The following is a 25,236-nucleotide window of genomic DNA, read 5'->3' on the forward strand; positions in this document are numbered from 1 at the left end:
TCCCGCGCGCATTACTACCCGCCCTGGGCCCTCGCCGCCCGCCGCCATCGGCCCGAGGCCAGACGCCCAGGAAAAGCAGCAGCACCGTGGTCGGGTCAGCGCCACAGCCCGGTGGCGGCTCGGGGGCTGCAGCCTGCATGGGGCCGGTGCTCTGCCCCGCGCCGGCAACAGTAAGGAAGGGGCACGGGGCAGCGAAGTTCAAGGCACTCGCACATAGGTCCTGCCCGAGGCTCCCCAGTCCGGCTCTGCCTCCCCCCCACCCCCCCGAACGCGGGCTCGGCGGGCAGGGAAGGCAGGCACGGCACACCACGGACAAAAACAGATCCTTTAATGGTTTTTGGTTCTCTGTGAAGCACAAACAGGGTGATTATTCATGTAAAAACAAACGGGGATCGAGGCTATGTACAAGCTGTGGAGTCCCACCGCCGTGGTCCGAAGGGAGGGGAGAGGGGCAGCTCTGGCACCGCGCAGCCCGGCCGAGCCGGGCAGGGGAGCGGCGGGAGCCGGAGCTGCTCCCAGGAGGAACGGCCCCGCAGCCTGCACCTGCCCCAGCCCGCCGGGGACAAGGACACGCACAGCCCGGGCTGCTCCGGGTTCCTGGGGCAGACGCTGCCCCGCCCAGCCTCCCTCCCTCCCGCAAACCTGTTCCCTGAACATCCCGGGAGCCCGGCAGAAGCAATGAAAGTAATAACCCAGCACAGGGGAGGGGTGCAAATGAAGGTCCTCGTCCGGAGAGCGGGAGAGGAGCAGTGGCGTGGGTAAGCTTTGAAATGAGAGAGAGGCAGAGGTACGATTCGAGACCAACGCCGGCACTGTCCCTGCCCGCTGCCGCAACTACAGCCGGGCACCAACACTTCCCAACAGACCGTGCACACACAGAGTCAGCACACATGCTACATGCGAGTATTCCCCAAACAAGCTTTCCTGAAGTAAAAAACAAAACAAAACAAAAAACCAACACACCCAAAACAAAACCCACAACCCAACCCTGGCCTTGCAGGTCACCAGGCAGTTTCACAGCCAGTCAGGGTAATGGTAACACCATGGAACAAGTCAGTGACACCAGGGGGGGAGCATGTGGGGGGCCCAGCACAGAAACACAGAGGGGGTGATGCAGAGCAGCGTGGGGTTCAGTACCACCAGGCCGCAGTATCAAACATTAATGCCCTCATCAAGGGAAGCTGCAGGTAAAGCACCAGCCCAGGCAGCAGAGCATGTCCCAGCTGGCTGTTTCACCCACAAACAGATCATTTATTTTGGGAAAGACTGACTCTGTGAAGCAAAGCCAAACAGGTGATGGCAGTCACTGTTCAGCCAGGTCTCCCCATGCCCCTGAAATCCCCAGGCTGAAGAGCAGGTAGCCCTAATCCTTGGCCTCCCACCACCCCTGTGCAGGGACCTGCCCAAAGAGCAGGGGCTGCAGGGCAGAGGGCCCCATGTGGGGGCACAAGCAGCCCCACACTGCAGCCTCGAGGCCCAACAGCATCAGGGAGACACTCGCATAGAACCCTGTGGGACCAACATCACACAACAGGAAGGGTTGAAATGGTCCGAAACGCCCACTGCAGGGCTGGGGTCGCGTTAACTGCTACAGATACTATTGCTAGCCCACAATTTGAGTTCTTGCTTGGTCAGTGGTCCAAGGTAGAGTTTTACTCTCACACAGCCCCCGTGCCTGCCCGGAAGCAGGCCCCGGGCTCGAGCACAGCTCCAGGCGTGCTGCGTTCCCTCCCGGCCACAGCTCTGCCAGGGGTTGCATTTGGTCATTTTATTTCTGTGTTTGGGTTGGTTATTCACAGTGCCCAAACAGCAGAAAAAAGGCAGCATCAAAAGCAAAGCCCCATCAGTAAAACCCAGGGCAGAGCTAGTGTCAGCGAACACACAGACCAGCACCTGTGCTGCTCACCATCAGCGCCATAGACGCTGCCGATCGCCCTTTCCAAACACCCCAGGAGAATTCCGAAGGGAAGGCTCTCCTGGAGGCTCCTGAGGCAGGAGGCTCCTCACGCCACAGCTCCAGCCCCGTGAAGAGCCCCGTGCTCTCCTGCCTTCTCTTCCCTACATCCAGGTCCTCCCTCCAGAATGCACATGCGATGAGAGAAGAACCAGGACACCCAAAACCCAGCAGGCACCTAGTGAGCCTCCTCCAGAAGGCAGAGCTGGTGCAGTCAGAACCACCCGGGCAGCATGAGGAGCTCTTCCATCCTGCCTCCCCTCAGCTCTTCTATCCAAGTACATTTAAAAACAACAGAGCAATACAATTGTTTAAAACTGAAGTTGTCTGCTTTTTTTCCTGTGGTAGTAGGTGGTCTTGTCTGCTCCTGCCACCAGGACAAGAATAAGAGGCCGTAGCCCAGGGCTACTGGTTCTCCTCACGCATCTGTTCCATGATGTTGATGAGGCTTTCCAGCCCGAATACATAACCCACATCGGGTCCGTCGTGCACAGTGGGGTCATCGCGAAAGCCTTTGAACGTGCTGTGTGCAAAGTCAATCATACGCACGTCCACCTTGGGCTGGGCCGAGGAGCCGGGCTCCGTGCCGCCGCCATCCTGAAGGCTCTCGGGGAGAGAGCTCTCCACCCGTTTCAGGCGCATCTCCGGCCGGCGCTCCACAAACATCCCTGCCCTGCTGTCCTTCCCGTCGTAAATGATGAGGAGGGAGCTGGAGTAGAAGCGGTAGGAGGCCTGTCTCTCCAAAACCGCCTTCAGGCTTCGCAGTTTGGCAAGGATAGGCTCAAAGAGGTCCTTGCGCAGCTCAATGCCATTGTGGAGATACTGGTAGAGGGCATTGCGGAAGCCCTCAATGGAAAGACCACGTCCATAGTATTTATTCCTGCATAAGTAATGCCCTGTGTTCAGCTGATAGACCTAGAAAGCCAAAGGAAAAACACATCAAGTGGGAGGAGAAGGTTAAGGTCACACAGAGCCCTGAGCCACCCTGTGCTGACAGGGCAGAGGGAACTTGTGTGACCACCATGTCCCAGAAGGAGGGGTTAACAGCCCTGCCTGTTCCCTATATCCCACAGCAGCTCACAGGTACATCCCACAGGCACAGGCAAGGTACCCAGGCACTCTCCCAGGATACCCAAAGAGCAGTTTGTCAGTCTGAGCGTCCCCAAGAGGCACAACACAACAGACCCTGACACTGACACTTGAAAAAAGTCTTACAGCAACTCGGGCAGTCTGCTGGCAGCAGAAGCTGCTGGCATGTATTGCTGTTATTATATGGCATGTGATTAATGAAGGGCCCTCGTTGCTTCAGAGCTTGTGTGCAGAGATCTGGATTACAGGATCCTTCTGTGGGTGAGGAAAAGAGCAACTATTGCACAACCACAGCAGCAAATCCCTGTGTGCCAGGCCTGGCCACAAGAGAAGAGTAACTTCCTAACCCCGACACAGCACTGTCAACTGATGCTGGTACAGAGGGACAACCCCTCCCCGGCATCATGATTTTAGCTGAATACTAAGCCACAAAAATGATTAGAAAATCCTCTAATTGTCTGTAAACAAAACAGCTTTGGATAAAGCACGCCAACTTGGGGGAAGCACGTTCCTTTGTTCTATGCATAGAAATGAAGACAAAAATGCAAGTATCACGAACACTGGTGTACCTGCTGAATAGGAAGACTCTGCACCTCAGTGCTCAGCAGCAAACATCAACTGGGATGTCTAACAGGGCTGTGAAAAGGAACATGCAGCACCTGCAGCCTCAGGGATCCTTACCTGCATTCCACACACACGCACACCCAAGGTGGCGGACGTGCTCTGCTCACACTTCTTCATCTGCCGAGCAGCCTTCTCCTCAGATGCATCATCTCCGTGCTGCCTGGTCCCCATCTTCAGATCAAGTACACAGGGAAGCATGAAGTGGTGCACCACGTTCTCCAGCAAAAGGAACTCTGGGAGGCACGTCAAGGGGAGAAACACCACTTCCCCGGCAACCAGACAGTGCCGTGGGCCAGCAAGAGACAGGGTCAGGCAACAAGCAAACAGGAACCAAAGAACAGACAGAACAAACTGCTTGGTGAGGTGAAGAAAAGGACAAAACCCCCAAACATGGGGGTGTAGTTGGCCAACAGTAGCAAGGAGATCACAGGCAGGTGTGCTGGAGACTCAGCAGGGGGAACCACAGAGCAGAACACCAGTGTTAGGAAAGACAGGGCATGCCAGCAAGAATTGCTGATACAGTGAGGGAGAGCTTAAAGCCTAATCAAATCAGCAATTTAACCATATGGATAAACAATACAATCCCCATGGACCAAAAACTCAAGGCTCAAGTAATAGCAGAGAACTGTTGCTATTGGCCTGCCCAGAACAGCACCGCTGCCCGACACATGGGGGAAACCGGAGAGGCAACAAAGGCAGGAAACCCAACAGTAACGGGAACCTTCAATCATCAGCATGTACAAAGGGCACAGCACTGGGGACAAACCTGGGACAATCAGTGCAGCAGCTTGTCCCAAATGGGAAAAAAATAACCCCGAAGTTAGCCCTAAGTAGCCTCGCATGGCACAGCTGAGCATGTTACGCTGAAATGGCAGCCAGAGCACAGCTAGATTAAACCTGCAAGGAAGGAACATTCAGAAGAAACTTATATCAACTATGTTTGATTTTGAAAGAGGAACTTCATAAAAATAAGGAAATGTGGATTAAAAAAAAATAAGACAGCCATAAATAATTACTTCTCTGCAACTGATGCAGGCTATTTAAAAATAAAAGTTGAAGGTTCAAAGCACACGTTTGAGAATAGGAAAAAGACACCCACACAGTTAAATTATGAAGAATACAGCTATTAAAAGTAAGGTCGTTTTCGTGTCAGGAAAACAGAATCAAGTTCCAGCAAGTGAAACAAAAGAACACCCCATAAGCTGGCAAGTTCAAGACAATAGCATGAAGGGCCATTGGGAAGGCACAGACTATAACAAATCCATCCTCACCCACCTGAAGGCACAGCAGGGCTGCCTGCAGGGTTTAAAGTACAAATGGAGCTACAGGGGAGTGGGGTGGGATGGGGGTGTGTGAAGAGACCACTTAAAAATAGAAATAAGATTTAAAAAATTTTGCTGCTTTGTTTACTGAGGAAGAGCTGAGGGGATTCCCAAGCCAGAACTCTCTCAGTTCAGAGGATTCTCAAACTGAAATGCCAAGAGAAGAGGTTGCATGTTGAACAGAGAATAAGAGATGTGTAACTAACTCATTTAACAGGAGACTGAAGGGAGCTACCACACCGTTACTGGGGAACTACAAACCAGCCAGACTGGTCTTACAGCCAAAATCACCGGCAGAGTCTTTGTGTGGAGATCCATGTCATTCAACAAGTGATCCAGAAAAGTGGGTGAACTGCGAGATGACAAATTTGCTTGCAGTACTAAGTTACTCAGTGTTGCAAACATGAGGAACAGTTGTGAAAAACTCCACAGGGATCTTATGAGACTGACTTGCCCATTAAGTGGGCAGGCATAATTCTTTAGAGGTAACAGGCAAGATAAAAATATTTTTTTAATGCATAAAGCAGTGTGTTTTGAGACAACTATTACCAGTCAGGAGTGCAACCTTGGAGTAATGAAACGGCACTTAGAGCAAGAGCATGTTAGGAATCATGAGGGAGAGGAAAGACAACAGCATTAAACAGCAGTGGAAATCTCTGTTTTGCCTGCATCTTCCATATTTGTGTTCTATTCTGGTCATGCTCTCCAGAATAAAGTAAAACTGGAAGAAACTCAAGAAAGGTGCTAAGGGTGAACACAGCTCCCTCCCAAGGGATTACTGAATGAGGTAAACCTGCATCTGCTGCTGGGTAAAGCCCAACAAAAAACTACCGTTCAAAGCACAAGCCAATGAAGGTCCCGAAGAGAAAGAAAACATGCAACCTAGCCAGAAACATGGCTTCCCTGATCATCAGTGTCAAACCTTAGTGTCACTGTATGGGAAGCAGAATGGAAATGCAAAAAGAAACACGTCATACAGCTTTGCTTGTGTGAACGACAGGAAAGCCAAAGCAAAGAAGCTGCCTCAGGCACAAACGTGTCGGCCAGAGCAGCAGCCACCTCCTGGCACCGTTCTGCTTCCAAAGGATACTGTAGAGTTTTCGGTCCTTGGACTCTGATCGCATGCGGCTCAGCTGCTGCTTGTGACAGCGCAGGCTCCAGGGGTTATAGCTGATCTTTTCAGAGCTCAGACCGCTGTTCCCATCCAACATCTGAAATGGAACATCCGAATGGATGTGCAAGTCCACTCTGGGACTCTTCGTTTCCTGGATGCTGCTGGTATAAAGACAGAACAAACCTGCCTGTTAGAATCTACACGCTCTTCGGGTACTTACAACAGTTACACCCTCCCCTTGCACACAACTGTCTCCTGTTCCTGCTGCACACTTCACACCACACAAACCTTCTTAACAGCAAATCCTCACTAATGCCCTGGGCTGTGGACCCATGCTTGAGGATCTGGTTTAACATCTCTGCCAGATTGTTCTGTAATTGACAGAGTAAGCAGGAACATTTGCTTCTCAGGGACCTCCAGCTGGTGTGAGAAAGCAGAGACCTGTATTCAAACACCCTTGGAAGAAACCTCTGGCTTAGTAACTAACTGGAACAAAGAGCATTTGAATCTGCTCCACACACTTTGGTTCCACAACCAACAAACTGCAAGGGTTATCCTGTGTCAGAAACACTTCACAGAGATGACTTCATCCCGAATGCAAAACTCCTGACACAGTTTGCAGTGCCCCAGTGTGCTGGGCTAGCAAGTGCACGACAGCCTGGCCACTATGTGGAAGTGCAAAATGCCCTCAACAAAAAGAGCAGCACAGCTGAAAGGGGACAAGAGATTTCTTGTTCATCACGTTGCTGGGCTCTCAAAGCTTTTACCTTTCAGAGCCGTCGCTGGCCAGGCCAGGCTTCTCCTCCTTGTGCTCAGTGCCGCTGCTTGATCTGTGAAGGCTCCGACGCGAGTGCTTGCGTCGTGGCTGGTCCCTCTCTGGCATGTCATCCTGCTCCAGAGCCTCGTTCTCCACGTAGGGATAGGCCACCAGGTTAATGTAACCGTCGCTGTCTCCCTCAAAACAGACGGACACCACCCCTGTCAGAAAGAAGAGACATGTCAGTTCTGTTTTATGGGGAGGGAATACAAAACCACTAGCACCCAAATGTTCAACAGGAGAGAGGAAAACAGCTCACAGCGCAGCAGAACAAAATCCAGAGCAATGAAAGGAGGTTTAAGACTACAAGAGCCCAAATATTGTTAAAAGAGCACAGAGGAGAAATCCCCCAAATAGTGCTCTGTGTCACTACCTGAGCAAGCAGCTGGCAGCAGCTGGGGAAGCTCTGCCACCCACAGGAAACTAAGCACAAAAGGGCAGCTGGTATGCTGAGGGGGGTGATTATTTCCTTCCATTCAGTCTCGCAGCACATGTTTTCAACCTGGAGAAGGTCAAACAGTCTACCAAGATGCTGAGGGGAGCAAGGAATATGAAATATATACCTAGTTCATTTGGTTAAGTACCTGTGTCCTGCAGAATCATTCCTGCTGTTGACAAAGACACTGCTGGCCAAGGAGGAATGTGCTTTCTCTGGTAAAGGAGCTCTCTAGCACCCGAGCTATGAAGAACAGAGCTCTGAGGCTGAGGTGACACCTGCCACCCTTATCACAAGTCAGCCAGTCTCACAGAAGAGGGATGTGCAAGGTCCCAAGGCTTCCTAGTGATCAAAACAGGAGGCCCTGGAAGTAAAACTACCTCAGGTGGGGCTTTTTTAGTTTTGTTTTGTTTTTTTAGTTTGTGGGGGTTAGCTTGTTCTTAGTCAGGTGCAGGCAAGCAGGACTGTTTGTGTCCTGTCCAGTTTTACCTTCTGAAAGCTCTTGGAAAGCACCACAGTCCAAGGGAAGGTACAGATCTTTCATAGCACAGACTGAATCTATCTAGCTGGCCGGCCACAGAGCAGGACAGCTGGTACTTTCAGTCAGGGCTGACATCTTCATCTTCAGGACTCCTCCAGCTCTGAAAATGAGGCTGTCTGCCCAACTTGCACTGACAAGAATCTTTTATTACGTTGTCACCAGTATTGAATAGCTGCCAGTAGCACCAGATGCTAGATGCACTGAACAAAATCATTTGTCACAAACATGAGGAAACCTTGCACTGCTCAGCTGATGCAGCCCATCATGTTACTGTCCTTCCTTTTTCCTCATCTGCACGTGACTATGCTGACAAGGTTCAGGCAGCTCAACACAGCTTCAGAGCGGTTCAGAACTCCAGTGTGTCACTAAATGCCACCCCGAGCGCTCTGGCTGCCTGGATGTGCTCCTCAAGACATGTCTGTGAAAGGGCAACCTTACATCTGAGTGCTCAGACAGAAAATACCATCCCAAATATTCTCCTCCCCCAGGAGAGTAGGAACAATTTCTGGAACTATCAGGAAACTGCATGGAACTCTCAGATGACATAGCACACAGGGGTGGAGGTGTGTGTCCTGTGCCTTTAGGTTACCAGGAAGTATCTGACTTTGAGAAGACATGTCTCCATCTGGACTATCAGCTTCATCAGTTTTAAACACATCTCTCAAGGAAAGCCTGACACCGTATCAATTCCAGTAACCATACAGGCTTCAGCTGGGATTTCTAATGGGTCACTAGAGCACCATGTGGCCTCAGAGTGGCTTGAGGCTACACGAGGACCTGTCTGTTGGAGAGCGTATCTTTCATTCACAGCCTGCACGCAGACACAGGCAGGTAAGCCGACACTGCTCCGAGACCTTCAGGCTGCAGCCAGATCAAATGGCAAGATCCTGAACAGCTGGTGGTCCCAGCTGTCTGCAGAGCACCGTCCTCCTAGTGCCAGGTGGTGACAAAGAAGCAGGGGCAATAGGAATGCTGAGTCCCCCAGAATGCTACCTGCCACTGTTACCATCCTGAATAAAACACATGGCCAAAGGCATATGGAGCTTCTGAAAGGTACAGATGAGGTGACAACCTCCTACAATGATACAGACACTGGAAAATTCCATTCCTTCAAAGCGGCTGGGGACAAGGCTTTACCTCAGGACTGGGAAAGCAATACTTCCTGCTTCAGCAGCTTTCTGGGACAGGCCCATAAAAGAGATGGGATGAGGAAGCAATAAATTATGGGACTGGAATGTGCAAATGCTCAGTATATGACCCACCTTCATTTGCTCAAGGTCAAGGCTGTAATTGGCAATAACCTGGTAGTAAAATTATTTCAGTTAGACATTCATAACCTTAAGCTTCAGACTGCAACTGTCACACTGCAAATTCTCTGTCTAAAAGACAAGCACATTAAACTCTGCATGCAAAAAAAACCCCAAACTTCCTCCTTTCCAAGTATTCCTGTCCAATTGCTAGCCTACAAAAGAGGAAGAAATAAAAACCACAACTAACATGACACCAGAAGACATGAGCAGCTGCTGGAACATGAGAGGGTTAGCTCTTGAAGCACATAACTGCATTGTGGAATGAAACAGGCCTCACCTTTGTACTCAGGCGTGAACTCCTTCATTTCTGGGGGCAGAGACTCATAGAAGCGCTGCTCCCTGGTGATGAGGGGCTTGCAGACAGTGTGGTCGTCGTAGCGCATCATGCTGCTGTGGCCGCCCACCTGGTGAATGAAAGGCTCCAGCAGGACCCCCCGGTCTCCAGATCGAGTGGCATTCTTGCCATACTTGCCCACTTCCATGGTTTGACAAACACACATTGCGTTGGGCACCAGGTGCACTCTTGGAGCATGGGGAGAGCCACATGGGCTGGGAGGGGCAGCTCAGCAGCGGTCAGGCAGCCACAGGGGGGAAATCCTGGCAATCTGCTTCCTTACAACAATCTGTAAAAGCAAAGGAGATTCCTGTGAAGGGAGGACCGCTTGCATTCACTATTTCTTAGGAAAAGGTTTTGGTGCTTATTTATATCCATAACTGCTCCTCTTGTGTCCTCTGTTTACATCCCACTTGTTCCAGCACATGCCTCACCACCTCTTCAATCTTTGAGGTAAACACACTGAATCAGAGGCACCTAGAGCTTCTCCAGTGGGGCTGACAGGAGACAGGGAAAGGAGGAGATATTAATATTTTGAGCCTCCCTATTTCCTTCCTTTAGTTCATTTTATCAGCAAGGCAATGCAACAGTGGAGCACAAACTGCGAGCTACAGCACAATTAAAACCAAACCCACACCTGCCTGTCAGCAAGTGACAGAACTAACATAAGCAGAACAAACATTTCAAGAATCTGCATTCCACTCCTTGTGCCTCTGCATTTTTAACATCTAAACAACTAAATAATTCCTGTTCACCTCCTACCCTGACACTGTTTCCTCCTTTACCGACTCACATGTCACAGCTTGAAAAGAAGCAAGACTCTCAGAATAAGACAATTTGTTCTGTCGCTGTGTGCATGCTGTAACTGAACAGATTCCACTCTGATTCTCTCCTTTATTACTCTGAGCCCTTCAGGACAACAACTATTTCCTGATGCTTTTACAGCACCCACATGTACAACAGGCCCCTGATCTCCAGAAGTAGGCAAGAGATTGCTAAATCCAAGGGAGATTAGAAATGTTTTGGAGAAGACAGATGCTCTTTTAATGTTTGCAGAGTGCCCGGCACAGCCACAGGAAGATGGAAAAGTAAAGCCATCCAAATTCTCTCCAGATGCTTTGCCCTTTCCAGCTTAGATCATAGCTGCTCCTAAGGCTGCTGGGGAAACACAACAGGATCTCCTCACAACGATGAGTTATTTGGTCTTTGGTGCAAGAACCATATGGTGACTACAGTTTATGTATTCATCAAATCTCCAGTTTCTTCACACGGCCACAGCTGAGGGCAATAATTTAAGAACAGAGGGATCTTGGAGGCCTGAACGAGGGACATGGTTCGGGCTGTTCCTCATCTGGCCACAGGATGTCTCTGCAGCCACACGACACTGCCAGGCTGGGGAGCCTGAGTGGAGTTGGGCTCTTCTCCCTCCCCTCCCATTTCAACATGGAAGAGATGCTGCTCAAGAGATTCAAAAAGAGGGGCGATACTTCATAACATGTTTAACCCAATCTAACCCAAAAGCTCCCCACGACATGACAACATTCCCCTCTACCTGCCCACACGTTCCCACTTGCTCCCTCGCCCTGGATTTCAGCATTGTATGAGTGTATGCACATTTGGGTTGAATCATCTCACTGATCCCATGAAAAACATTTCCTTTTGTGGTTACATGACCACACAGCTACATACAGTGTAAGGGGAACAATGTGCATATTCAGCTGGCTTTTAAGGTGTGGGGCAGGGAATAGGAAGGGAAAAAAAATGCAATGAAGTCAACAAACCACCACCACAGATGGTCTCTTTCTGTAGTAACTCATACCAAAGTCTCTTGAAGGTATCCTTCCAAGTCTGTCCCCTAAACTCACTCAGAACCTAAGTCTTATCACAACAACAAAAAACACACCATGGATTTATCTCCTCCCTCTTATTTGCTTTATCACCAAGAAGAAATTTAAGCAGCAGAGGCTTGCTTACATCACATACAGTTTAGTTTGGTTTAACGGTAGTTAATGCCCAAGAACAAGCAAGATGCCAGCATCTGCAACAGATCAGCACATCACAGGTTTCAGACTAATGCTTTACGGGACTTAAATCTCCCCTTGCTGACGTAGGTTTGTCTTGGATTCGGTTTCTTTTATCTTGCCAATGGCTAATGCAGAGTTTCGAGTTATTCCAAACAACACACGAGAAGTTTAACTTCACACCTCCCTGTAGTTTAAACTTCACGGGACAAGAGAAACAAGACCTTCATCTGTGTGATAACAGTAGCTGCCATACTCAGGAGACAGGCACGTGATGCTCAAGTCTGGTACTAGTCCCAGTTTTCACTGAAAGGTGGTCACAAAGTGTCCTGGGGTCTCAGTTTTGCCAGCAACAGAAGGAAGCACTAGTACCTGTACTGCAGAGAAAGAGGATAATCAATGCAGACTCAATAGCTTCAGACACTTTGACTGTCCTACAGAAAAGAGCAATATATCCAGTATTTTCCCAGGTACAAGTGAACCCAATAAAAAATACTTTGTAGCAAGTGAGGGTCTCTTCCAACTGAAATGATTCCATGATTCTAAGCAGCATTTCAGAGACAACATTTCTAAAGAGGAAGCTGTCTGCAGGGCTTGAAAAACAAGATGCTTTATAGCTCAGATACAGCTTAGTGTTTTTCAGACTAACGGTAACAGGTCATTACTAAACATGGACACTATCCACAAATAAAGGCAGAAGAATCTCAGCAGTTTCAAGCACGTATAACAGAAAACTATTTGAAGGCCTAAATATTACTCTCACCCTTCATCTGTTCAAAAAAAGGCATGAGTTCAACTATTTTAGCTGGCTTATAAAATTCAGAGTCCTTCCAATTATCCTGTGAAATGCACAATCCACATGACAGCTTGAGGGAGACCAGTTCACCACGGCAGACCCTTTGGTACCGGCGAACGCCACCGCTATAGCTCAAACGGCAGTACGGCATTTAGGCCAGCTTAGCATCTCCCTTCCAACAGACTGATCTATAGTTAGCAAGACAGACCACCCATCAAGCCAGACCTGGGAAAGACAGGGGGTGAGGGTCAAGAGCAGTTTTTGGCAGCTACAGAAGTACATACCACATCCCACACTCCATTACCAACTCCAGTAAAAAGCTCTTGTATTGCAAGAGAATTTACTCTATATTTAAGTTTAGATGCCTGTCAGTATACCTGCTCCAAAAGTGAACTGCATACCTCACTGTTCAAACACTTATTAGCAGGATGTATGTAAAGAAGAGCAATAAGCTGCATTTTCTTGTAGTAATGCACAAAATATGTCCAAGAAAAGCCAGGAAGGCACACACGGTAACTCTGCTCTTCCCAGCCATCAAGTAGAGCAAACCCTGCCCCAAAACCAACATTACTCTCCAGAAGGGAATGTGTCCCTCCACAGGAACAGTGCTGTGCTCTGAATGATCAGTCAGAGTACCCTGGCTGAAGACTATCAATGTCTCACCAAACCACCACCAGACCCAGGCCATTCCTGCTCCTGCCAGTTCACAGGGCCAGAGAACCACCACCCACGGATGCCACCACGGGAATCGCACAGTGGGAAGAACAGGGATGTCCTCCTTGAGAATTCAGTTGACAGGGAATGTCCTCAGAGGTGGGGATGGAGAGCGGCACTGCAACAGGTGTGAGAATTACCGTGCACCGCACCACGATGCTGACGTTCCCACTCTTTATGAGCCGTCTTGTGCAGAAAAACTGCTTCACGACTCACTAGTAAAGCTATTCTCCAAAACAAAAAGAACAACATTTTAAATTGTGATGTATAACACAGCAAGAAAGCTCACTGCCTCAAGCACCTTCGCTGTAAGCAGCCTGCACGTCTGTCTTCCCAGCATCACCTTGCTGCGGCTCCTCCAGCCATGGCCAGCCCGCAGGACCTGCGGTGACGCAGACCAAGGCAGATGGTCATGGACAATTCTGGAGCTGGACCTCAGGCGAGGGATAAATACTGACCTCAAGGTCATGCTGACAAAAGTTGGACTTTGCTTCAACAACCCCAGAGCAGTCAGGAGCAAAGCACAAGAACATAGAATACCAGTATATGAGGCAAGAGGACTACAGCATCTGGCTGATGGGTGCCTGGTGACTGCTTGTTGTGACCCAGTCTTGTTGGCAAAGAGCAGAAGCAGCCAACATCCATGCTGAAAAGCATGGTGTTTTCTAGTCATGTTGGATTGGGTGTCTCACCATTTACAGAAGAAAATCCAGTCTAAGGAAAAAAAAAAACAACTAAACAAAACACCACAAAAACACACATACCGAAAAACCCACTGTGCTTATAAGATCAGCTTCCCAGTGCAAAAGCTGACCCACAAACCTGAGACATGTCTGTCTAGTCAGCAGAAAATGGAGATGAGCCCTGGGCAGAGAGCACAGCTCTGCAAGAACCTGCAGCATGTAGGACGTAACCAGAAACATTTGGCCAGCCTGGTATCCAGGAAGCTACAACCCTTCCTAGCCTGCCTGAGCACACGGCTTTGAATTCTGAGCCCTCTCCTGCACCTTGTCCAGCGCTTCAACTATTGCCCTATATGGCCCTTTTTGGACATGGTGCCCTCACCAAGGCAAGCGTGGCTCTTCAGATCGAAGCCAGAGAGTGGAATATGATCCTTATGCATCATTTTAGGGAAAGCTGCTGAAGAATGCCAGCTGGGGAGCAGAATGCCAAGAGTGAGGGTGGTGGAGGAACTACACTAAACAAAGGCCAGGGAGAGGACAACCACCACTAACTGGTGTGCTGCACCCTGTGCCAGCAGCTGAACAAAACCGTGTTTCCTTCACCAATACTCTTCCTGCCTCAACAACAGGACACAATGCACCAACTGCTGAAGTGCACACATGGGAAGAGCCTAATCTAAGACAGATCTTGACTGAGCTTACAGAAAGGAGCGCAAAATTAGGCTCGTAATATGAGTCCTTAGGCAGACCCCATGTTTCTGCCTCCTAGAGATCTGAAGGAAGATTATTTGTGCCATATATATATATGTGTGTGTGTGTATATATATGTGTGTGTGTATATATATATATATATATATCTCAATCACACTAGTCACAAAGCTTCAGCACTTCTGCCAGCAGCCTGTGAGACCAAGAATTTTCTCCTCTTCATAAGAAAGGAGCAGAAGCCAAATCTTTTCAGTTCTTTCTGCAGAAAGAGAGGCTGAGCTATGCACTTGTAACTATGGCTGGAATGCCTAAACCACTTGTTAAAACCACTACCTAGATCTGAGGTTAAAGAAGGCTTTTTTCTTAGAGGCCAGATTAGCAGGAATTACAAAAGGCCCTTCTGCTGTCACCTACCCATAAAGCACAGCGTGCTTGCATAGAGGGGTGAGGTACCTGAATTCCTTGCTCTGATCCAGACCCAGGGCACAGACAACACTGTTTCCTCATGCTGGCACACTACAGTGGTAACTTTTTTTTAATGCTAAGCCTCAGTACACAACAGTGCATAGGGAATGTCTGTCATGTTTGGCAACATGTAGGAGCAAGTGTTCTGCAATGCTTTGCGAACATCTGCCATGCAGCTGTCTGCAAGTGAGGGTTACTAAAGCCAGGGCTCAAACAGCCTCTTCCAGCTTGTATTCCCGTTCTGCCTGGTGCTGGAAAAGCCAGCACGACTGCGATAACGTCAGGCTGGGGAGCAGGAGAGGACCGCACGTAACAGGGATGATATAAGCTCATTTAATTCCCTTGCTGCTCTTCTCTCCAGGCTTCCCCTACTTCAGTGGAGAAATGCAGCGCGTTGGCAGGAGGGCACAGGCTGCCTGGGGACCTGCCAGTCCTTGTCAGCGCTATCAGTGTCACTGCAAAGGGGACACTGGAGGAAGGTCCAGCCCTGGTCAGGTCATCACCACTCTTTCCTCTCCAGTAGGCAGGAAGGATGAGCACCGAATCCTGCTGCACCTCACCGCAAACATACCCTACCTCAATAGTACTTCTCCATTCAGAAGCACTGGCTTCAGCCCAAGCCCAAGAGTTTCCATAGCAGCAAGACCTGACGGAATACGTACATGAAGAAAAGGTCACTTTATCAGTACCAGACCAGAAGATTTTCTTCCAAGCTTGTGCCCAGGAGAGCAGGGTCATCCAATATCAGCTTTGCATTTTATTGGCAAGATAAGAATAAGACACGTGTTTTCTAGAGAAGAGCTTAAGGAAGATCAGTGCTTGCGAGGCCTCATTGCTCAGCTTCCTATGTGCCAATTTTTGGCTTCTCTTCATCTTGCAAAGAAGAAAAAGGTCTCTGCTGGACACAGGTTATTTTTAACACAAATGCTGCTGTTCAGCACAGCTCTCAGATCCAACAGTCAAAGACAGAAAGGAACATACTTTCAACAGTCATGAACCATAAGGAATCAACCTAATACACCAAGAAAAGACATTTCTTGAATTCACACTAGCGAAGGGGCTCATAGCAGAAAACTCAATGGCAGAAAACAATGGTCCTTGTGTTCATTGAGGGGGAAAAGGGGAAAGAAAGAAAGAAAAAAAAAAAAAAAATCACATCAATCCCATGGAAGAGATTTGGCTCAAAGACTAACTTGGAAAGAATTTGTAACTCTACTTCTAGACTGAATTCAGTGTAGAGAACAACTTCACCTCCTGCTTCAAAAAATCCTATGTTTACAGTTTTCATTAATGCTGGTAATAAAGCGTACCTGCTCTTTAGTCACAGACCTTGGCCTTCTCCCCAGGAGCGGCTTAAATAAACCAGACACATCCCTGTAACTCCACCCAAATGCCTCCTCAGTAGAAAGACAATGGAACAACTACGCTGAGCTCAGCACGACGAGGAGTATGTTCAGAAACACTGCATTTCCATGGCAGCTGTGGGTACCAAATTCTACAACCTCAACAGCATCAGAAGGTGAGACAGATGCACCACACAAATCTGCTGACGCTGAATGAGTCAGAGCTGGTGGTGGTTGTGTGGAACCAGCACACAAACATATCACCCAGCAAGCCTCCGCTGGAAGAAAAGGAAGGTGTGATTTTGTGGTAATACGCACAGAGCTTAGCCAGATGGATGGCACTGGGGAAGACTGCAATCAGGTGAGCGGCAGTCTCAGGTTTGTGACACAACAGGGGGGAAAAGAACAACTGGCACCTCCAAAGTTCTTACCTCATCTTCTCCTGGTTAAAAATGCCCCAGAAGTCCTTGGAGGTGTCAAGGCCACAGCCAAGGAGTCAGTCTGGCCTGACCACCTCCGGAGTACCTGCTGGCCCGAGCTGGAGAGATGCTGTCATCACACACTTGTGCAAGCACTGCTGGAGCTCCCACTCACACCTCCACACAGACTCAATAAACACAAATGTTTTGCACCTCAGGCTGGTGTCCCTCAGGCTCCTGGCCAGCACAGACATCTGGAAGGCTGGTGGCAAGATGGGACAAGATCCTCCCAGCTTGAGTAAGAACAAGAGGACTGAAAGCACCAAAATCCCAGAAAAGCAAAGTACTTGTGCAGTGATAAAATCAGTTTTGAGGCTTCAGAGGGCAGTTGACAGGAATTGAAAGGAACAGTCAATGTGCTGCATTTTATACCTGCCACACACAAAGCACAGAGACCAAAGTGAGGATTCTGCAGCAGGAAAAACAGTCAACTCCCAACTCAAGGGCAAATGCACACATATACTCCACTTTCAGACCATATGTGGGCTGCCAAAGAAGGGAAAGAAGTGGAGTTTTCTGGCTCTTTGCCCTCCATCATCTTATAAGGAACCCTCAGAGGATAAGGGAAAAACCAAGACCTACCTGAAAAGAACAAAAGAAAAAGTCAAGCGATCTACCTGCACTTTGTAAATTTTCTTCTGTTTTCAGAATGTGTAAAAACATTGAATTAAAGAAAACCTGGGTGAAGAGCTCAGTCTCCAGAAGCATCATAGGGAAGCAGAGACAAATACAACCAAATACCAAAAGCTTGGTCTGCACAAGGAAAAAGTGCATGCTAATACTTTATTCATCCACCTCATTCTCTCTAGCTTGGTAAAACAGATATTTGGGGAGGAGTCAACTGGTTGCTCTTTAAAGTGATTCTCCACAATGAGCCCAACTCCATCCAAATGCCTGGCCTAAACAAATAAACAAAAAAATCTAGTATTATGTTCAAATTTCTTTTGGCACTGATCAAGCCAAATCAGTTTCTAACTCCTCCTTCAGTTATTTCTTCAGACCATGGTTACACAGGCAATCCTTTGACAGCTGCACTCGTGTGAGCAGCACCCTCCCACTCAGCCCTGCTGCACTGGTACAACTGTTTGCAGTCTCACCATGAATCAAATTGGGGAACTGATCGCAGTTAAAAATAAACCAGCACTTTGTTTTGTTTTTTTAAGGATTACTTTTCAGCCCAGGTCAGATCCCCAATCTATTGTGCAGCTGTACAAACAGTTGTATCAGCACGAAGTGCCTGAATTGCTGATGGTTATCCCTGTACCTAAAGCCAACGTTTGCATTCCCAGCTCACCTCTTATTTCACAGCTGCTGTAGAACAGGATTACTTGCTAAACTGAACACGTAGGGTACTTGATTGCTGCAGCTCGCAACCACGTGGAGGGTCTCTTTAATGAGACAAAATGAGGTCATGCTGACGAGTACCCTACAAGTAAGGCATGACTACTGAGCTCCCTTGAGCTGTTGCTTGTCCTAAATTGTATGTCATTTTTGCAGTCCGCATGCTGAAATAAATATAAAAACATGACTAACAAAGTCACTGATGCGAAAGAACAGCTTTGGGCCAAGTTCTGAAACAAAACTCTACTAGAAGTTGCATAACCATGAACTATCTTGGTGATCTTCCATTCAAAAAACCTGAAGTCTAAGATGATGTGCAGATTCACACCGATTTGAAGACTGTGACATTCAAGGAGCGATGAGTCTATCTACAGTTGTGGGAACTCTTCAATTGCAGTTGAATTTTAACATGAAAATACAAAAAGAAAGATAGAAAACCAAAATAAACACTAAGCAATGATGAAATGCTGGAACGCTTTAGAAATTACCATGAGAAACAGACCGAAGGTTCTGGCTTGAATACTATTTGAAATGAAACCAGGTGAAAATGCTTCCTATTTGACAGCTGCCCAGCAACCTACTCACCCAAAGGACCAGGTTTTCAGTTCCCTGCTTCCAGCTAGTGACAGGTACCTACATCAGCCACACACTGACGTAAGGCCTTCCCATTGAAAACAAGGCACAAAAGACTGAATAACCACTAAGATCTGACTTTAGGAACAGGGCAGGAGGCAAGTTAATGAAACAGCTTCAGGAAACGTGATTTCTACAATTTCTGTTTCGCCTGCTCTAGTGGGCAAGAATTACAGTCTCTAAGCTGTTCAGCAGCCTGGTTTTGTATATGTCAACAAATCCATGAGGACACATAAAACTAAGAAAATAGGTATTTGGCAAATTTTACCCTTCACTCCTTAACATGCATCTCAAGTTATAGTTCCATGACAGCTAAACAAATCTAAGCCAGCACTCTTCAAACCCGCTCTCTCTCCTGAGTCAGCACTGGCACTCACCTGGTCCTGCTCAGAAACCGGCTTGGCAAAAATGTACACCCGGGGATAAAGAAGTTGTTTTTGCCAATGTGGCTTCCTGAACTGGTTTAGTGCCAGGGCCTAACAAAACTAAAAGGGAAGAATCATCCAGCGGGACAAGGGCAGGCAGAAAAGTAGCAATGCCAATTTAATTCAGCTTCAGCTGTCCTGCAGCCACACCAGAGCACAGACTCACCCTGACTTGAAAGAGACATGAGTTGCTCTTCCAGCAGAGAGTTCATTCAATCTTTTTACCTCTCTCCGGATGTCTTCTGTACATCAGCACTCTTGCAGACAGTTAGATTAAGTACCTGATCTGATAGGAAACTAAAACAGCAACTTATAAAACAAAACATCCTTTATTTTCAGCTAGATCAGGTTCCTAACAGATCTGACCATGGGGTTCAACAATGCCCCTGGCATCAAAAGAAGTGAGAAGGTGAGAACCTGTGACTAAAAGCAAGGGAAGGTTAAAGCTGCACTCTTAATCAACATAGACAAAATATCACATCACTATGTAACACTCATATGAAAACACTTTTGTACAAAAGATTTAAATTGTACATGAAAAAATTAGCAGATCTAGTTCTTAATGTTTTCATTTTCTACAACATAGCATTAATATTTAAAATGTCCTATTTCCTCAAAAATACATCTTTAATTTATTTGTTAGTAGCATAATTTTCAAAGCAAGAGAGCTCCTAAAAATATATAAGGGAGAGTGATAAACAGCCTGTTGTGATTAACTAGAGCATGACAAACAGTAGCAGCATGTGCAAGCAGTACTGGGGAGCAAAGCCAGGAGGAACAGTGACAACAACATTATACAAACAACATTGATTCATGAATAAAAAAGAATTCTTAGAAACTGCTGCCTGGGTTATACCCAAGGGTCTCTTTACCTTGGTTAAACTATTAAGAAAGTCACTGCGGAAAGCTGACTGCTTCTGAACAAGTACACTTTTTTGGAAGCAAGAGCTGCTCCATCTAAAGGGCTTTATGGAGGAAACCAGTGCAGCAGTTGCTGTGAAATGAGCTGTAATCAAACCAGTTTCAGCAGCAACGCACACAGCTTCAGCGCAGGTACCACTCAGGGTAGTTGTCCATCAGTCCAGAGCTCCCCAGGTGCTGTCATACTCAAAGGTGAAAGCCTCACCAGACACGTTGCAGTGACACTAAAGATGACATGAAGCAGGAACTAGTAATTTGTCTCCTGCCTCGCCATGAGAGGGCTCTTGGGCCACCATAGCTCCAAAAGATGCACGTATGTACCCTTCACCTGCTGGAGACCCAGCACCTCACCATTCCCTGTGCTCTGCAATACCTTAATGCTGGTGATAATAGAGGGCCTTCTCAGAAGAACTCCACTTATTCATTAGATACAACTCATGACTTTAGCCTGACACCCATCTCCTCATGATCAATACATTAGTGAGCTCCTGTTGCTGCTTGTGACACCTAACTCTGGACACAGCACTGATCAAACGGGATTCCTGGAAGCCCTAGTTTTGCCTCAGAGATGCAACAAATTCAATTCCTGCTTGTTATCTTGCTGTCACTTAGAGAACAGCATGCTCAAACAGCAGTCTAGGCTACCTCCATGAACAGTTCACTCCTCCAAAATTCAGAGTTCAAGCTCTGGCCACCCCTTGAATAAGCAACAAGTTTCCAGTACTACTGTATTTGGACAATCTTGCAAAAAAAGGTCTTTTCAAAGAGAACCATGTGTTCATAAGCAAATGGTACAACATCTCTGTTGCAACAAGCCACTAGAATATCATAACTCAGAAGCAAGAAGTTTATCTCAGATTCTCAACTGCTAACAGTTACTGACACTGGAAGTATTAATCTTTAAATATCAAATACACATATTAAGGGGTTTTAAAGCATTAAGGAAATTTAGTAAAGCCATCATTTAGGACTGCATTTAGACACCTAATTTCTCACAATTCTCCAATACAAGTAAAATATAGATGTGACAAAAATAAGGCAAAGGTAAAACTGGTGAAGCTGCAGAGTGCTAAGCAGAAGCACGTGGTCCCATTGAGATCAAAGCACGTTCTCAGTGTCTCCTGAGTAATAGACCAGTACTTGTAGAGAGTAAGACATCACAACCCTGTCACATTAGATCATCAACCCATATACATACAGCTGTCTTCCGGCAGGTACTCTCTGCTTGTGCAAACCTGAGGCAGTAGGAGTTTTACAGCGGTCAAGACTCTTGCAGGATTCATCTAGATATATTTTCTGCTGCTGTGAGATGAAATATAGGAGATGAAAAAGGGAGAGCAACTGATCACAAGGAGGCAGAGCTTCAATGAAGAATTGTTTCTCACCCCACAAAAGGTGACCTCTCAAAGCCTCTTTGACTCTCCTTTCCTTTAAGAGGATTATGAATCCTACCCTTGGGAGACCTCTGCTCAGCTACTGGCTCCCCTGATATTACACATTAATACTATGTCTTGTCTCTTCATTCTTATCAGCAGAGAGATATTAAAGGAATTTATGAGGACACCGCTCAAAGATCAGGACTTTAAATGGAACCTCTAACGCAAGCAGGGAAAGCCACGGGCAGTAGCATTACTGCAATAACGCACGCATTTCAAATGGAACACCAAGGAGTAGACTGCAGCAAATTCAATTACATAAATCTTTGTTTTCCACAGACACCAGGAGCCAAGAATTTGAGGACAACTTCTCCCCCATTCTTTTGGTTTTTGCACCTTCCCACAAGACACCATTTGGGCACTTCTGAATGGAGTCTATGAAGCAAGTCCTGACTAATCCCTAGACAACAGTAATCAGGAATCATTTTCCTTGCCAGGGCACACATGTGAAGCAATCTGTGCTGCCATGCAGGTGAACATATGCACTTTCTCCTTCATAAAGTAATCAAAGTTTAAACGAATTATGAATTCCATAGTTACAAAAACTGCAAAGACTATACATGAAGAGAAACCTTAACACATAGGAATACATTGCAAGCAAGGATGCAGAATCTCTGTGGATGGATATTTAGCATGAGATTAGACACACATACAAGCTAATTCCAATAGATACAGTCAGCTCCAACTTGGAAGAAATGGTAAAATAGTTCTCAGAAGGGGGGGAAAAAAAAAGTGTGGCTAACACAACAGAAGATCTTTTCAGATTCAGCTGTAAGAACACTCCACATTTTTGGATGTTTCGGACTACATAAAGCAATAGCCAAGTGAAGCCAAGAGTTAAAAGTTTTAACCAGTAACGTACACAGAAGCTACAGGGTTAACCACAGAAGCACAGAAGCCACAAGGACCTGAACCCATGAAGAATTATTACAAAAGCTGTAAGTGCAGAGAGGAGCTCAAATTACATTCCATAAGTAATTCTGATAAAATAATGATCTACAGCTTAGCAAGAGACCACTAACTGAAAGACAAACATAAGCAGCCTGCAGTGAACTTGCATTTTTAGTATCTGTTCTCTACTTTTGAATCATGGCACTTTTAAAACAAAAAAACCCAGCTTTGATTAAAAAAAAAAAAAAAGTCAGTTGCTGCAGATAATTGATTTTCACAGAAAAAAAAATCACAACCAGGGCAAAACAGAACTTCTAATTGCTATTTTTAATTCTGCAGTTACAAAAAACCTCAAGACAAACATTATGTAAGACCATTAACCTCTTTGCTCATAACTGGCACCTTAATTTAGCACACTTCCTCACTAGACAGCTTAAACTGAATTCTTAATGCCAAAGCCACTGGCTGCAGCAAGGCAGCAATAGCAATAACAGAAAGGAAAAAATTCAAAACCAAGTATCATATACTGAATTTTGCATTTATAGTTCCTTGGGCACAGGCAGATATACCTGAGTCTGCCCAGTATTCTTTCCAGATTAGTAATCCCCAAAAGATTATCAGATGCTCTTTAGTATTTTAAGAACACTGAAGAGAAATCAAGGTACCCGGTAGACTTGGACTGGTGGAAAACCTCCAGCTCACCTTTGCTACTAGAAAGTGGGTCAAACCCAAAGAGGATGTAACCTGCTGAAAAGGAAATTACATTTTGAGTGATTGTTTTTCTTCTTTACAAACCAACCTCTCAGCATTCCACCCACATCCTCCACGGCAGGTTAAGTCAGGTATGACTAAAATCTCTAACACTGACATGTACTGTACTTAACTGTAGTTCAGTGGCTATCACATACACACATAGGACTGAAGGAAAAACAAAACAAGGCAACCTTGAAGAAGGTCACGTCAATCCCTGTCCTCCCTCCCAAGAAAAAACAGATTAATCTTCTACACTGATAACAAGCAAGCCTGATGAATTTCAACCAGCCACCCTCTTAAATACTGTCTTCCATCCATTCTTATCATATTGTGGCAAAGAATGATGTTCAGGAGGAAAACAAAGACTGATTAAGAACCTACTTTCAGAAGCCATTGTCCTGCTGTGTGGAAACAGCTCTCTGTGAATCACCAGTTCATCCTCCTCTCTTGACAGTTCTCCGATGCGCTTGAATTCATACTCCACTCACCCAGACCGCAATGTCCCAACTTGGATACAGGAGTATCGTGAGAAACAGCACCAAAACACCCAGTAAAATTAACGGCATCTAGAGCTCTTCCTCTTCCGCAAATTTTATCACAGAAGACAACAATGTGGGTCAGACACAACTTACCTTGGGTAAATCCATCCCAATTTTTCCCAATCACATTCCTACGTGCCCAGACAGGTGTACACCAAAAGGACCTGACCCACAACTGTCCCCGGGACTGAAGGGAATATGACCAGCTAGTAGGTCCCCAGATTATCCTTTAGGTCTGTTTTGAAGACAAATGCAACACGTGCCTTTGTGACGTGATCAGAGACATCACAACACCTCTGCAGCAACATTAGGACACAGCCAGCTCAGCACCTTTGGGTGCAGCCCATCAGGTCCCACAGACTCACATGGCTCAAATTCTCTCAGTCTCTCATTCTCTTTTCACTTGCTTCCGATTGCTGTTTCCTCTTTGAATACTGTCTTGAACAGAGGGGCCCAGGAGACCTCATGGCTGAAGAGTGAGGCATAAAAAAAAGCACTGAATACCTCACACAAGCCTGTGCCAACCATCACTCATTCAGCCACACCATTCAGCACAGCCTTTGTTTAGCCTTTTACTGCTGATGTGGAAATAGAAGCTACCTCATAATTATCAGGGATGTTGTAATAAGCACACTATCCTGAGAGAAAGAAGCTGTTTCCACAATTCAAAGACAGAAATGCAAACTAACATAGCTGAGTTTGTTCTGTCCGTCTTCCAGGTTGTCAAAGAAACCACAGGCCTCTTGCAGGATGTAAAACCAGCTTGCTGGAGAGTTGCGTGACCCCATTTCTAAAACATTTGGCAAAAAATCCTCCCTCTCACTGTCAGCCAGGCTGAGTGAATTTAGCAAAGGGAAGTCAGCTCTCTAAAGAGCAGACCTGGGCCTCTCCCGAAAAATCCCAAAAAAAGTTTCATGGAGAAGCTTCTTTTCAGCTTTAATTAAGAAGAAAAATCCAGATAATGGAATAAGGAGCTAAGATTTTTACCCAGTTAGATGCCAACTAGCCAGACTCCATATTCTCATGGTTTTTATATGTGTAATATCTCGGCATATCAGGTGAGGGGGCATGGCAGAAGAAAACTCAAAGAAAAAGAAGCAAAGGACAAAATGCTCAGAGCCTGTGTCATCGCTGCAGACTTCTGGCATGGAGGAGGGACCTCATTGTGCCACACTCACACTGCCAAAGCGACGGCAGTGCCTGCTGCATCCGAAAGCAAGCACAGAAGGGGAACAGAAGCAAACAAAAGTCTGTTTTATCAGACTCCAGAACTCGCAAGTCTCCCCTGCCCCCTTCTGGGAACAAGGTGGATTTGAAAACTTAAGTATTTATTTCCAATGATAAAATTGTTTACTTGGGCAAACAACCAAAAGAAAACCAGAAAGAGCTTTTGCCTCAAGCAAGAGTCCCTTCAGTAAAGACATGGATATTACTAAGTAGAGAGACAGACTCAAACTGCCTTTTTTTTACCCGTACACTGAAACCTCATGCCTGCCAGAAAATACCCTGACAATTCACTACAGCTCAGCTGTTAAGACTAAGCTGAT

General features: G+C 46.7%; 1 protein-coding gene across 14 annotated transcripts in view; it reads right to left on the reverse strand.

The window, feature by feature from the left end:
- Positions 1-312: 312 nt before the first annotated feature.
- Positions 313-25,236, reverse strand: part of IP6K1 (inositol hexakisphosphate kinase 1) — a 37,710-nt gene continuing 12,786 nt past the window's right edge. For 10 of the 14 annotated variants that reach the window (XM_080350199.1, XM_080350206.1, XM_080350208.1 and 7 more), the window contains 5 exons: positions 9,485-9,830; positions 6,871-7,081; positions 6,080-6,264; positions 3,725-3,900; positions 313-2,869 (listed from right to left, as the gene is read on the reverse strand). In XM_080350199.1, coding sequence (XP_080206325.1) covers positions 2,360-2,869; positions 3,725-3,900; positions 6,080-6,264; positions 6,871-7,081; positions 9,485-9,707 — 1,305 coding nt within the window. In that variant the 5' untranslated portion in view covers positions 9,708-9,830 and the 3' untranslated portion in view covers positions 313-2,359. Of the gene's footprint in view, positions 2,870-3,724; positions 3,901-6,079; positions 6,265-6,870; positions 7,082-9,159; positions 9,184-9,484; positions 9,831-11,786; positions 11,940-24,054; positions 24,159-25,236 lie in introns of those variants that run through there. The other 4 variants (XM_080350207.1, XM_080350212.1, XM_080350203.1 and 1 more) reach the window with 4 other exon arrangements.

The sequence above is a fragment of the Nesoenas mayeri genome, assembly GCF_963082525.1.
Source record: "Nesoenas mayeri genome assembly, chromosome: 10".
NCBI lineage: Eukaryota > Metazoa > Chordata > Aves > Columbiformes > Columbidae > Nesoenas > Nesoenas mayeri.